Raw genomic sequence first — 13,368 nt, 5'->3', positions numbered from 1 at the left:
AAGCCAATGACATTGTGTCTTCTGTCCACAGTCCCCTCCCCTCCATGGAGATGAGTCCTTGGTTCCAGTTCATGCTGTTTATCCTGCAGCTGGACACTGCATTCAAGCTATTATTGTTGCCATTTAAGAGATAACAAGACTAATACACAGACAGGTTTAGAAATTCACCCCAGACTTTGCTAGCTTGGATTCATGGTGACACAACCAGAAATGAGAGAGCCAGGCAAGTTGGCTTCACAGCTTGTGTTATTTACCACTGTTCTACTCTACTTTGCTAAGTGATTAAAAAGAAGAAGCTACAAATAGGTATGACCCTATTTTGTAACGATATGTGTTAATATTAGTATGTATTTTAAAGTTATACAAATTAATTCCTCCATAGATTTGTATCTAGTTACACACTCATAGAAAAGACAGATAATACTTTGATATTTTTCCAACAGTGGTTACTTCTCTTTAGTGGGATTTTGGGTAAATGTTGTTTTGGACTTCAACATTTCTGTATTTTGCAGATTTTCTGTTATAATTATGTGACCATTTTATAATCACAAAATTGTGTTGTCAATGTTATATATTTCAAATTTGATGATCCCTCTTGAAATGCATGTATCGTATTTTAGTATACCCTTGAAGTGTCAGTCAGTGTTTGGGTTCCATCCTCTGATAGGTACATTAAATGGGGGCCCAAAGTCAGAAAAATTCTTTCTCTCAATCAAAAGCAGTGTTGTAGAATTTCAGAGTTAAGAAGAATCTTAGAAACCAGCCACCTTGGTTGAATTTTAGAAGCCAACCATCTTAGTTCTCAGATGAGGATCCTAAAGCTACTATAGATTTGACCAATTTACCCAAAGTTACCTGAGAGTAAGTCATTCAACCAGGCTTCAGACCCAGGTCTTCTGACTTCAGACACTGTGTTCTGTGAAACCCCAGAGGTCTCCAGGCCCTCAGGCAGGTGGAAAGTGAAGCACAGTTGATTTTTGTGACATTTGTTTGGAATGATGAGGGAACTGAAGAAAACAAATGTATTCTTTCAGTAAATAACCGTCACTGAAAACAATGGGAAGGCTCTTGGGGATGCTTTATGATGCCTCTGGAGGTCACTGAAGGATCCTCACCCGGATTTTGGAGATCTCTTGGTATTAATGACCTCAAGTTATAGAAGGTGGTGTGAAAAATGGAGAGAGGGCAGTAGTGGAAAGAGTATTAGATAGAAATAGGCACTTCCGTGGATGATTCTTCTAAAACAGGAAAATATTCTCTTTTCAGCTCCAGGACCCACAACGGCAGTGTCCTACATGTCAGTGAAATGCGTGGATGTCCGTAAAAACCATCACAAGACAAAATGGTTAATGCCTTGGGGACCCAACCAGTGTGACAAGATCCGAGACATTGAGGAAGCGATTCCAAGGGAAATCGAAGCCAATGACATTGTGTTTTCTGTTCACATTCCCCTCCCCTCCATGGAGATGAGTCCTTGGTTCCAGTTCATGCTGTTTATCCTGCAGCTGGACATTGCATTCAAGCTGAACAACCAAATCAGTAAGTGCATTCTCCCCATCCCTCTCCTATCCTGGAGAATTTCTCTCTTCAGGCTTTTCGGAACCAGTTATAATCACAGTAAAATAATAGTATTACTAGTGACAATTATCGACTGCTTTCTACTTACTAGACACTTTTCTGAGTACTCTACCTGAATTAACCCGTTTAATTCCTAGAGGTAGGTCTCATTTCATTTTACACATAGAAAACTCAGGCATCAGTGAGACTGCCCAAAGTCAGAAGGCTAGAGAGTGGAAGAGCTGGAATTCAAAGTCAGGTGGCCAGAGCCCTGCCCTAACCAAGTTTTATAACCTCTCTAGTGTGGAGAGGGGGCTCATCCTAGTGGAGTGATTTGAGGGTTTCTGAAAGGTCGCATCTTTGCAAATGTCTTTTCTGGCTGGGCTTTGAGTGAAGCCATTGCCTTAGAAAAAGATACCTGTCAAAATGGGAACACCAACCCACAAGCACCTATTTTCCCACAAACCGGGTTATTTTTCTAGCTTACTCAATTGTGATTCAAGACTCTGAGGACGTGAGGCATATAAACATTTTGTGAGGAGGAGATTATTCGGTGATTTTGGAGAGGAAGATCCACTTGTGGCATCTGAGGACAGTATAGGGAATCTGAAATTGAGAAGGAAGAGAACATTTTTTACTGAAGCAGGATCAGGGGTGAGAGTGAAAGAGAAAAAGGTGTGTTGAAGACAGCTCTGCCTAGGGCCTGTCCATGGATTAAAGCACTTTTTCAATTCTAATTTTCCTGTATCAACAATTATCTTGATATACAATCACATTGATTTTACTCTGTTTAGGAGTTGGAGCAGTATATGTGCCTGGTTGACATTTTATCTGGAACAGATTATGCTAAGATAATTTTTCAGAATGTAGAGTTTCCACCCTACCCCTAATTCATTCAGTCTCTTACCCATTATTTCAAACTGTTTTTGAGTACCCACTACGGCCACATACCAAATTGATGGCTAGACATGTGGTTACATGTGAAGACACTGTCCTTCAAAGGGCTTATAGTTAAGTGGCAATGACAGGCAAGTAACAAGTCATTACAGTATAGTGTGCTAGGTGCTGTGACCAAGGTATACCCAGGATCTGTGGGAGCATAAAGAAAAGGCTTCAGAGCAGAGAAAGGGAAGGCTGCCTTGGTGCGCATACACACACACACGTGTGTGTGTGTGTGTGTAGAGGTGAGCAGACACATCTTTGAGGTGAGTGTTAAATAGTGAAAACCCTGACAAGGAGTTGGGGTGAGGGTGGGTGCAAGTGGAAGAGCATTTTAGGTAGAAGTAATGGCTGATGGGCACATCTGGACCTTCATAACAGCATTCAAGCGGTACTTCCCACATCCCTATTCTCTTGCCTATTGACTTGCTTACTCATTCATTGCTTGCGTAACACATTTGTTCATTCAAGCTTTATTAAGTCTCAACCATGTGTTAAGCAGTAGGTACTGAAGATACAAGATTGAACAAAGCACTAGGGAAGAAGTGGTTGGGAGAAAGACACTTAAACATACCATAAGGAAAGATAAGTGCTATAACGAGAGGAATATGCCATATAATGTGTGAGATTCGGGCAGGAAACTTTGCTATGAGGTTAAAAACTGAGACTAAAGCTAATGTATATATCTTGAGGTTTGGGTTTTCATATTCCTAATTCTAAGAATGTATTCAAGAAAAGGAGAATTACAACAGTTAGAGGAGCCATGGTAGGCTGACATGGGTAGGTTAACTGGCTTATTTATGTTTTGGTGTGAAGGTCAAGGACAGAGTTCTCTGTTATCTGGTTGCCTGTTGTGTATTTCAAGAATAATGTTCCCAGACAGACTCTTAGCTCCAAGTATAAAGGAAATGATTTACTCTGTAGTAGAAATTAAATAATTGCTCCGTATTGACTGTATTAGTGCTGGGTATAACAAATTATCCTGAAATTTAGCAGCATACATCAATAAGCATGTATTATCCCCCTATTTCTCTGGGTCAGGGATCTGGGTACAGCTTAACTTGGGAGTCTCCAGCTGAGCTTCTCTTTCGAGCTTGCAGTCAAGCTGTTGTTCTGGTCTGCAGTCTCATGAGAAGGCTTGAAGGCTCGACTGGGGGAGATCTGCTTCATGTGGTCACTCATGTGGTCGTTGGTAGGCCTTGTTCCATCACCACATAGGCCTTGCCATGGGGCTGTCTTACAGTAGGTCCCCCCCCACCCCTCAATAAGGGCTAGTGATGAGAGAGAGGCAGAGAGAGAGAGAGAGAGAGAGAGAGAGAGAGAGAGAGAGAGAGAGAGAGAAAACGCAGGTGCCTAAGACAGAAGCCACTCAGTCTTAGAAGTGACATCTCATCTCTTCTACTGTATTCTACTGGTTAGAAGTGAACGAGTAAGTCCAGCCCACACTTGAGGGAGATTACATACGGCATGAATATCGGGAAATGGACATCACTGAGGACCAATGAGTTGATCAATCAAGCCTATATGATGAAGCCTCCATAAAAACCCAGAAGGAGAGCTTCCAGGTTGGGGAATCAGAATGCTTCCATGTGGCACCATACTGGACCCCAAACTCCATGAGGACAGAAGCTCCTTTGTTAGGGATCTTGCCCTATGTATCTGGACGTTGATTTGTATCTACTTTAATATCTTTTGTAATAAACCTATAATCTAATGAATAAATGGGTTTCTGAGTTCTGTGAGCAGCTCTAGCAAATTAATCAAACCTGGGAAGGGGGTTGTGGGAACCTCTAGTTCGTAGCTACTAGGTTAGAAGTACAGGTAACAACCTGGACTTGGCAGCTGGCATCTGAAGTCTAAGGAGGGGATCATGGGATCCTCCAATCTGTAGCCAGTAGGTCAGAAGCGCAGGTAACAACCTGGGCTTGTGATTAGTGTCTGAAGAGAGGGGCAGTTTTGTGGGACTGAGCCCTTAACCTGTAGGATCTGATGGTATCTCCGAGTAGATAGTGTCAGAATTGAGTTGAATTGTAGGACACCCTGCTGGCATCAGAATTGTTGGATGTGTGGGAAATTTCACACCCCATCCTTACTGGTGGTCAGAACCTATCACATATCTTAATAACTTCACAGATGAATTGTTTCCCATCAAATATTAATTCTAAACATCAAAAATGCCTATGTTGGGGCTTCCCTGGTGGCGCAGTGGTTGAGAGTCCGCCTGCCGATGCAGGGGACACGGGTTCATGCCCCGGTCCGGGAAGATCCCACATGCCGCGGAACGGCTGGGCCCGTGAGCCATGGCCGCTGAGCCTGCGCGTCCGGAGCCTGTGCTCCGCAACGGGAGAGGCCACAACAGTGAGAGGACCGCGTACCGCAAAAAAAAAAAAAAAAATGCCTATGCTGGTAAGGCTTTAACTAAAACATTGCTATATGTAAATGAAATGTGAATGCATCTTATAGATTTTTTTCCCAAGTACATCTTCAGGTTCCAAAATATATTTTATCTTCATCTAGAAAAAGAGTGGACTAAAGATTCTTTACCTTAGAAACATACTTTAATTTCTTATAATGTGAGGGTCTGCACTTAATAGGGGCACACAAAAAAATTATCTTCCAAGCCGGGGCTACTCTTTGTTGTGGTGTGCGGGCTTCTCATTTATAAGACGTGGTAGGTCTGGGTTTTACCCTGATCCTTATATTAAAGAGTATGTACAGCTGCCGGTTCACTTTTTATATTTTATCATTGTTTGGATGCCTTTCTGACAGCAAGAGATGGGGCAGAAGAAGAAAGATAAGTGTGGTGAACAAGATCCTATTATATGTGGATGGCTTTCTGTTTATCAGAGATTCAGCTCTAGCAATATTACCTCAAATGGAAGGAAAAGTCAGGCCAATCCTGTTTTTTCTTTAAACTTTCCTATACAGTCTGTGAAATAAGTTTCAGATTTCAAGTAGTAAGAGATTTCACATTTGGACTATGAAATTAAAGTTAGGATTATATATATATATATATATATATATATATATATATATGTATTGAGTTTTCCTGTATCTTTGAAGGGTCTTTGAGCAGATAAAATAATCTAAGGACTATATATTTTAAAGGACATTCATTTGGTGCTAAATTTTGTTCATTTTATTTTCAAATTTATTTATTTAAAAATTATTTATTTATTTATTTTTGGGTGAGTTGGGTCTTTGTTGCTTGGTGCAGGCTTTCTCTAGTTGCGGCAAACAGGGGCTGCTGTTCGTTGCGGTGTGCGGGATTCTCATTGCGGTGGCTTCTCTTGTTGTAGAGCACCAGCTCTAGGCATCGGGCTCAGTAGTTGTGGCACGTGGGCTCAGTAGTTGTGGCTCTCGGGCTCTAGAGCGCAGGCTCAGTAGTTGTGGTGCATGGGCTTTGTTGCTCCACGGCATGTGGGATCTTCCCGGACCAGGGCTTGAACCCGTGTCCCCTGCACTGGCAGGCGGATTCTTAACCACTGCGCCACCAGGGAAGCCCTGTTTATTCCTTTTAAACTTTCAATTTAAGATGATACAGGTTTTGGCTAGGATTTGAAATCTTGACAATCCATCAGAAACTGAATAAGCATTGACATTCACTTTAAAAACTGGTCATTGTTTCATCAACTTCAAGATTTCATCAGACTGATGTTTTTTGGAGGGAAATGATGATATTATAGGGTAATGTATAGTAATAAAAGTGTTTAGAGAATGTGTATATTTTATTTGATTGTTGAGAAATATGATATTCCATGCTTATTATTCAATAAAAGTAATCCATACTTGAAAAAGCAATTTTAAACAGAATCCCTACTCTCATTGTTAAAACATAAACATTTCAAAAACCTACAGTTGTCATTCAGTAATAAGTATGAAAAGTAGTAGCCAGTTCAACTTGTAAATGGTGATAGTTTTAAAACTATAATCTGCCGGATCTGGGAAGGGAAAGCCAGTTGAATAGAATCTAGTTCTAGATGCTTAGAAAGTGGACCTTTCAGTAAATGCCAATTACAGGTGGCCCTCCATATCTCATCCTTGGATACTGAGGGCCTATTGTACTATGGTACTTTGTATAGGTGACTTGAGCATCCATAGGTTTTGGTATTTGCTGAGGGTTGGGGGTGGAGGGTGGTCCTGGAAACAATGGATAACGAGGGATGACTGTACAAATTCTGAGCAGACCTTTCTGTTGAAATCTATGTTTGGGTCACTGCTGACTTTTACCTAAACATTTCAGAGGCATGGAATTAACGTGTTTGTCAGGGCACAAACGTGGTGCTTCTATAGAGCTGAAAGAGACAGAGGACTTCAGTTTTTGCTCTGGAGAGTTAGAAAATGGAGGGAGTGTGAGTGGACTAAAAAGTGTCAAAAAAATGTCAACCTAAACATCTGGTGTCTGGATGGTTGAGCACTGAGAAAAATGAATGCTTATCTATGTGATGGGCTTAGATTGTTCTGTAACAGCAAATTCTGTTATTTGAAAATATCCTCTAGAGTGGGTGTATGTCATTTTTTAAAAGTGTTTTATGAGTCGCTTAATTTATGTATGTATTTGTGAAATATAGGTTTGAGTTGGCTAAAGTGGTACCCACTTGTAATGGAATGTCGCTCTACTGATTACAACTGCAAGTCACATACTTAGCATAACCTCAGACTCTACATGGGGCTTCTTTTGAGGAACTTGGGTGGAGAGATCAAAGAAGGAGGGTTTTTTTGACATGTCTCTACCCAGCTTTCAAATCTACTGTTGAAATAGAAGCACGGAAATTCTTTGGCAGAAAGCTTCAAGGTGGATTGATCTGTCTTGAGTAGTAAATCTAGGATTTCAGGGGTCTAAAAATCCCTTAGGCTGAAGAAATACTGATAAATGGTGTGGGATGGGGAAAGCCAGAGCATTTATTCTGTTCTTAGGTAATGAAGTCATTATGTTTTGCTTTAAACCCCGTGCTGTGTGCTATAATTGAGTATTGTCTTATTTGCTTGTTTCATTCTTGCAAATGACTACATGTAACGATGGAATTATTTCTATAACAAGTGATTTTTCTTTTCTCAAACTGAAAACATTTCTGTACAACATTTCTAGTAAAAAAAAAAAAAAGTAGAATGATATTATTACCCAGTCATTTTTCAAGTTAGATGGCTGAGTGTCCTGGGAGGAAATTGCCTAACTTTTTATGAAATGATTGTGTGCTTCCATTTGTGTATCGATTATAGAATGTTAGTTAGACACCACATGAAGACAGTTAGAATAAAGCAACAATCTGCTGACTGTAAAAAATAAACTGTCATGTTATCTAAAATGATTAGGGGCGAATTTATAGAAGGAAGAAAGACAGAATCCTATTGTGATCTTATTGTTGACCATCAGCAAGAGTCATGCTTCTTAATTCTATTATATTTTGAGATGCCTCTTGGGAAGAGTCCACAAAGAGAGCTTAATGGGGCAGAGGATTCTGTACACCATAAAACTACAACTACTGTGATGGAACAGACCATTGGTAATATGGTATGCACATAACTGGAATTCCATGCTTCATCAGATAATCCTCTTTAACAAACTATACTGAAGCAAGTCACTGAGAAGAAATCTAATTCTACCCTCCCACTCCCATTCCCCCACCTCCCCTAATAGAGACCTTCTTTGATTCATGACCATGTCACAGTCTCTATAAGAAACATTTCTGGTTGGACAGTTTTTATTACAGGCTGGTGACACCAAGATTTTTTAAGTTACCTTTTAAATTTCTTTACCTGCCCCAGAGTCAATGTGAGCAGAAATAAAAACTTCAAATTTTTCCTCTCCTCTCTCCCCTCCCCCTTAAAAAAAGATAAGCTGAAAAAGCTCAAAACACACCAGAAAGATGTGGCAGACTTAAATGGAGTGGGGTTTGAGGTGGTGGGTAAAGGTTAAGAGGTTGTCACTATTTGAGATGGATTTACACGGCCAGTCCTTTTTCTTATGGAGTGTGTTTCCCCTTCAAACAAAGGCTAGAACCTAGAACTTACAAGCATGATTCAGTCTTACCTACTGACTTGAAATAGAAGGAAACTAAAATCATGGGAGAAGACCATATTTTGTTGATTAACCCAGGATAGTGAATATTAAGGACATCATGTTTGTTTACTCTCATTGATGGATTATCTTTCCCTTTGTGGCAATCATCAGGCACAGCTTTGGAATTAACCGTTGTGAACGTGTTTATATTGGCAGGAGCGTGGAAACCTTTGGCTTTGTTTTATTTGGGTGTGATGGGTGTAAGCGCGTGACTTGGACAGCATCACTACAAAGCTGTCTGGATCTCTATATCTGGCTCAATGGTTTCGTGTTATGTATTTCCAAATGAAAAAATCCAGTTGAAAAACAGAGTTGGCCTCTCAAAACCTTCCCAAGATGTTTTATTAATGTTTATAGTTTGCTTATCCAGTCCCTCCCACTTCCTTCCAGTCATTCATTGATTTACCAGTCAATTTAACATTGGAAGCTAGATCGTTTTGGATTGGTCTTTAGTCTTAGCAAAACACTCATCTATGGTGTTGAATAATTTGCAGTAATTGTTACTAAACATCAACTGTGTGATTGCAGACTCTGAGCACTGGAAGATAGGTTAGAGTGCTGCTGCTCTAATTACCTTCAACCAGGAGTCTATGGGTAGGGTTCAAGAGCCACATGAGCCCCTGATACTGTGTGAAATTTTAGTCATATTTACTTATGTGCATTTTGGGAGTAAAAGGGTTTGTGGCTTTTGTCAGGTTTTCAAATGGGTGTTTGGCCCCAAAATGTTAAAGAACTAGTCCTTTAGTTTACTAGATGAGGAAACCTTACAATACTTGCCCACTGTAGCACAGCTGGCTGGAGACAGAGCAGGATCTCCCGGTGTATATCAGCCATGTAGGCAGGTGGATGGTACCTAGCAACAAGTAGCTACCATATACAGGGCAGTGAGCCTTCTGCCAAACAGCGGCCTCTAAGATTCTTGGACAGAAGTTGTGCTGGTCTTTCTAAAATGGTGTATTCTCTCTGTTTTTTTTTTTTTTTTAATCTCCCAAGTTCAGGAAATGTAGTGCAGTCTAGAATCTAGACTAGGAGGTAGGCTGGTCCTGTTTATAGTGCCACAGCTGCAGATCACCCATGTGTCTCATTTCCTGCTCTGAGTTTAGAATATAAATGAGGAGATTCTCTTTGCATCCATAACAAGTATATCCTGGTTACTAAAATAAAAGCCTGGTGACATCAATGAAAAATGGGAGCAGCAGAGCCACCAGTGGCAGCAGATTCCTTGTTGGTGCTCCACTATATAGAAGGTGTCTTTGTGCTTTTACCTCCTCTTCTAATTTGGGGTATTTTTGTTAATATTTAAATGCCAGCCAATCACCACATAGCTAATATGAGGTTATTTTATGGGGAATCATACCTTTATTTTGGGTAACCTAAGAAAATATGAAGTAAAATTATTTTCTGGATGATGCTTTTCAAAGCAAAAGAAAGTTAGATGGGGAAAGAAAATCCTTTGTTAAGCAAAGCAGAATTCTACTTGCAAAGGTGCCAGGGATTCTACAATGGAAAAAACCACTTTCTTCAACATCTACCTACTGTCTACACGCTGATGCTAGAAATGGTTCCAGTTCCTCTTTTGCTTTAGTAAGTTAGTGCTAATGGTATTAGTAGGAGAGGTAGTAGTAATTCTTTAAAGGAAGAAGAGGTTCTGGTTTTTTAATTGTTCTGGTTTAGGTTGTTTCCTAAAGTAATTGTCCAACGAATCTATCTTTCCTGCCCCACTGGTTATTCATATTATGACCACAAAGGAAAGCCCAGGCCTGACCTAACAAGCAAGATTATGTGTTCTTTAAAGGTAAGGGTTGGGGGAAGATTGTAAACATTTAAATTTAGTATCTTCTAAAAAGTTACTGTCAATGTAGAAAAGAGTTTTAATACTTGAAGTTGTTCAGCAATGAAAAGGCTGTCTCTTCAAGTAGTGAGCAGCCTGTCATTGGTAGTAATCAACCAGAAGCTGGTTGAGGGGGGAATCATAATGATGACCCCAAGTGATAACTTGCATTTGGTGGTGATTTCTTTACAAAGTACTTTTGTACTAGGGGTGCTGGTGGTTGTGTGTGTTGCCAGCCATTTGCTTTGGCCTCATGTCATTTTCCTGCAGAACTTGTCTATCTCTCCTCTCTGAGTGTGGGCTTCCACCGTGCCTGCTGAGTGGGCACCTGGCCACATGATCAGTCCCCCAGCCATAGCTGATTGGATTAGGATGGGTCCTTGCCCCAAGGGGGAACAATCAGATTCTCTCTTATAACAAATCGGGATTCACTATTTCTAGGCCCACCTTCATTGGCATTTAAACTGAAAAGTCCTGGGGGCTACCTGGGCAGGAGGTGTTGGAGATGTTGGAGAGAAAAGTTGTTTGGCAGATTGGGAAAATCAGATGCAAAGAGAAAAATGGAGACAAAGGACCATAATTATGGGGTATAATTATGATCAACTGCAAATGATGAATCTCTCTCTGACAGTTTTCTCTTCCTGGTTCTGGTTCCTCAAGCTTGTCAGCACTTTGTGTCCTGAGTTTCTTGAGATACCTTTGTATCCTTCCAGCTAATTTCTGCTTAAGCTAGCGTGCATAAAATCCTGTTACTTGCAAGCAAATCATCTCTGATTAAGACAACTTTATTTTATTTCATCTGATCATCTTAATAGTTCTTCTCCCTTATAAAATCAGAGGAAACTGAGGATGAGAGAAGCTAAATGATTTGTCCAAAGTCCCCCAGCTGAGAAATAGAGGGGTTATAAGTGAAAGCAATCTTGGAACTCTAGTGCCTTGATCCCACTGAGTCTATGGCGTGAACCCATCCATAGTGCTCTGGAGAGGCTTCCTGATCTGAGTGGGAAATCATACGAGATGACTCCTAAGGTTCCATCCACTCTACATCTCTTTTGCGGAAGAGTCCATGACTCACTTAAGATTCTTGGGCTCTATAAAAATCTCATGAGTATCCCTTCAGCTTTGTGAATCAGTTACTTCAAAGACCCTTAAGTGTAACCATTTTAGAAGATGCTGCTCAGTGGGGATGGATGCCTCTTTGTTAGTGGGTGAACTTAGTGTTGAAATGAGTGAGTTTTCTTGTCTTTTATTTTGTTATGTGTTACCTTGTGTTCATTTCTAGTCCTTGGGTAGGCAGACAGGGTTGGTGTACTGGAAGTGTATTTTTAGTCTGACATTAAAAAATGTATCATAGACACCAACACAGGAAACAGTTTTTAGGTGAGTCAGTATACAAATAACCTCAAAGAGTTTTCATAAAGGGATGGTAGATCTCTTAAATTTAACAGTCCAGTTTCTGAGGCCCCCCTCCCAATGTCCTGCATTCATTTATTGCTTATTTATTGGGCTTCTACTATGTGCTGGCATTTTTTTTTTTTTTTTTTGTGGCATGCGGGCCTCTCACTGTTGTGGCCTCTCCCGTTGCGGAGCACAGGCCCCGGACACGCAGGCTCAGCGGCCATGGCTCACGGGCCCAGCCGCTCTGCGGCATGTGGGATCTTCCCGGACCGGGGCACGAACCCATGTCCCCTGCATCGGCAGGCGGACTCTCAACCACTGCGCCACCAGGGAAGCCCTGGCATTTTTTACTCAGGAATTAAGGTATAAAGATAAGTCCTTATCTTTCATAATACAGTTTCAAAAAACATCATGACCCTTCTTTGTTTACTTCTCTCTATCCTGAAAGACTGAATTTTGAGGGCAAGGACTGTATCTTGTTCACCTTTGGGTCCCTAGCACAGCCCCTGGCACAGTAAATACTTGAGATGTAGTCAAAAGAATTAGGTGCTCACTGTCTAGTTCAGAGAGAAAGAAACAAAAAAATCACACTAATGTGTTCAGTGCTAAGTGCCCAGAATATTCCGTGAACACAGAAGGGGCAATGATGAACTAACTTCGAAGACAGTTTTTTAACTGAGTCTTGAAGGGTGGAGTCTTAAAGGAGATGTTGGAATTTGTGACTGTCTACTATCTGATGGCAAAGAAACAATCCAAGGGCAGCCTTATTTTGTTCTGGGAAGCCAGAGTTTTGGGGCCAAATCCCTGACCTATCACTTATAAATTATATGACACTTTTGGTAAGTTTGTGAACTTCCTTATACTTCATTTTCTTTATCAGTAGAATAGATATAATAGTAGTACCACCCTTATTAGGATTGTTTTAAGGATGAAACTAGAATAAAATACACGTGAGGCCTCTACATAGTAAGTGTACAGAGTAAATGCTCAGTAAAGGTGAGTTATTATTCTTGGACTTGAGCAGAGAGAAGAAATGTGAGTTCTGGAGAGAATAAAGTAGCCCAGAAAGGGAGGAAGCAGAGTCAAATGTACAAAACAAGAACCTGGGTGGATGATGGCCTTAGGCCTTTCATTACTTCAGGACAGTGGTTCTTAACTTTGGATCAAGGACCTTGACCTTGGGAGAAAAATGTGCATAAGCCCCATTCAAATATCATGTATTCATACTTCAACAGAAGACCTAAGGTCGTCTGTGGAATTTAGAGGTTTATGAATCTCAAGGTAAGAGCTCCAACTTCATGGTATAGGTAGACCCCATGAGTGCCAAATTTCATGTTGATCACCACCTAAGCAATTGGAGAACACCCTAAAATAGAAGTTATGGGAAATTCTCAGCATCCTTGTAGGAGAATATGTCCACAAGGGATGATTTAATCTTATTTGACTGTAAACATATGAATATGTAAATTAAAATGTTTGGGAATAGAGTAATAGGTCAAGATGGGAGCAGAGGTATGTGGGTGACAACCTTTTAGAGGTCTGCAAACTGAGATTATAGAAGGTATGTGACTTCTCCAAGGTC

At 40.6% G+C, this 13,368-nt stretch overlaps 1 protein-coding gene across 5 annotated transcripts in view; it reads left to right on the top strand.

Moving 5' to 3' along the window:
* The window catches only part of WLS (Wnt ligand secretion mediator), a 107,451-nt gene that overhangs the window by 36,083 nt on the left and 58,000 nt on the right, over window positions 1-13,368 (top strand). For 3 of the 5 annotated variants that reach the window (XM_032631058.1, XM_032631067.1, XM_032631048.1), the window contains exon 2: window positions 1,267-1,539. The exons of the other annotated variants lie outside the window; for them this stretch is intronic. In XM_032631058.1, the coding sequence (XP_032486949.1) occupies window positions 1,267-1,539 (273 nt within the window). The remainder of the gene's footprint in view (window positions 1-1,266; window positions 1,540-13,368) is intronic. 5 annotated transcript variants of the gene reach the window in all.

This window comes from Phocoena sinus, chromosome 1 (genome assembly GCF_008692025.1).
Source record: "Phocoena sinus isolate mPhoSin1 chromosome 1, mPhoSin1.pri, whole genome shotgun sequence".
Classification (NCBI taxonomy): Eukaryota; Metazoa; Chordata; class Mammalia; order Artiodactyla; family Phocoenidae; genus Phocoena; species Phocoena sinus.
Note: the sequence above shows the minus strand (reverse complement) of the source record. Positions and strands in the feature narration are given on the sequence as shown.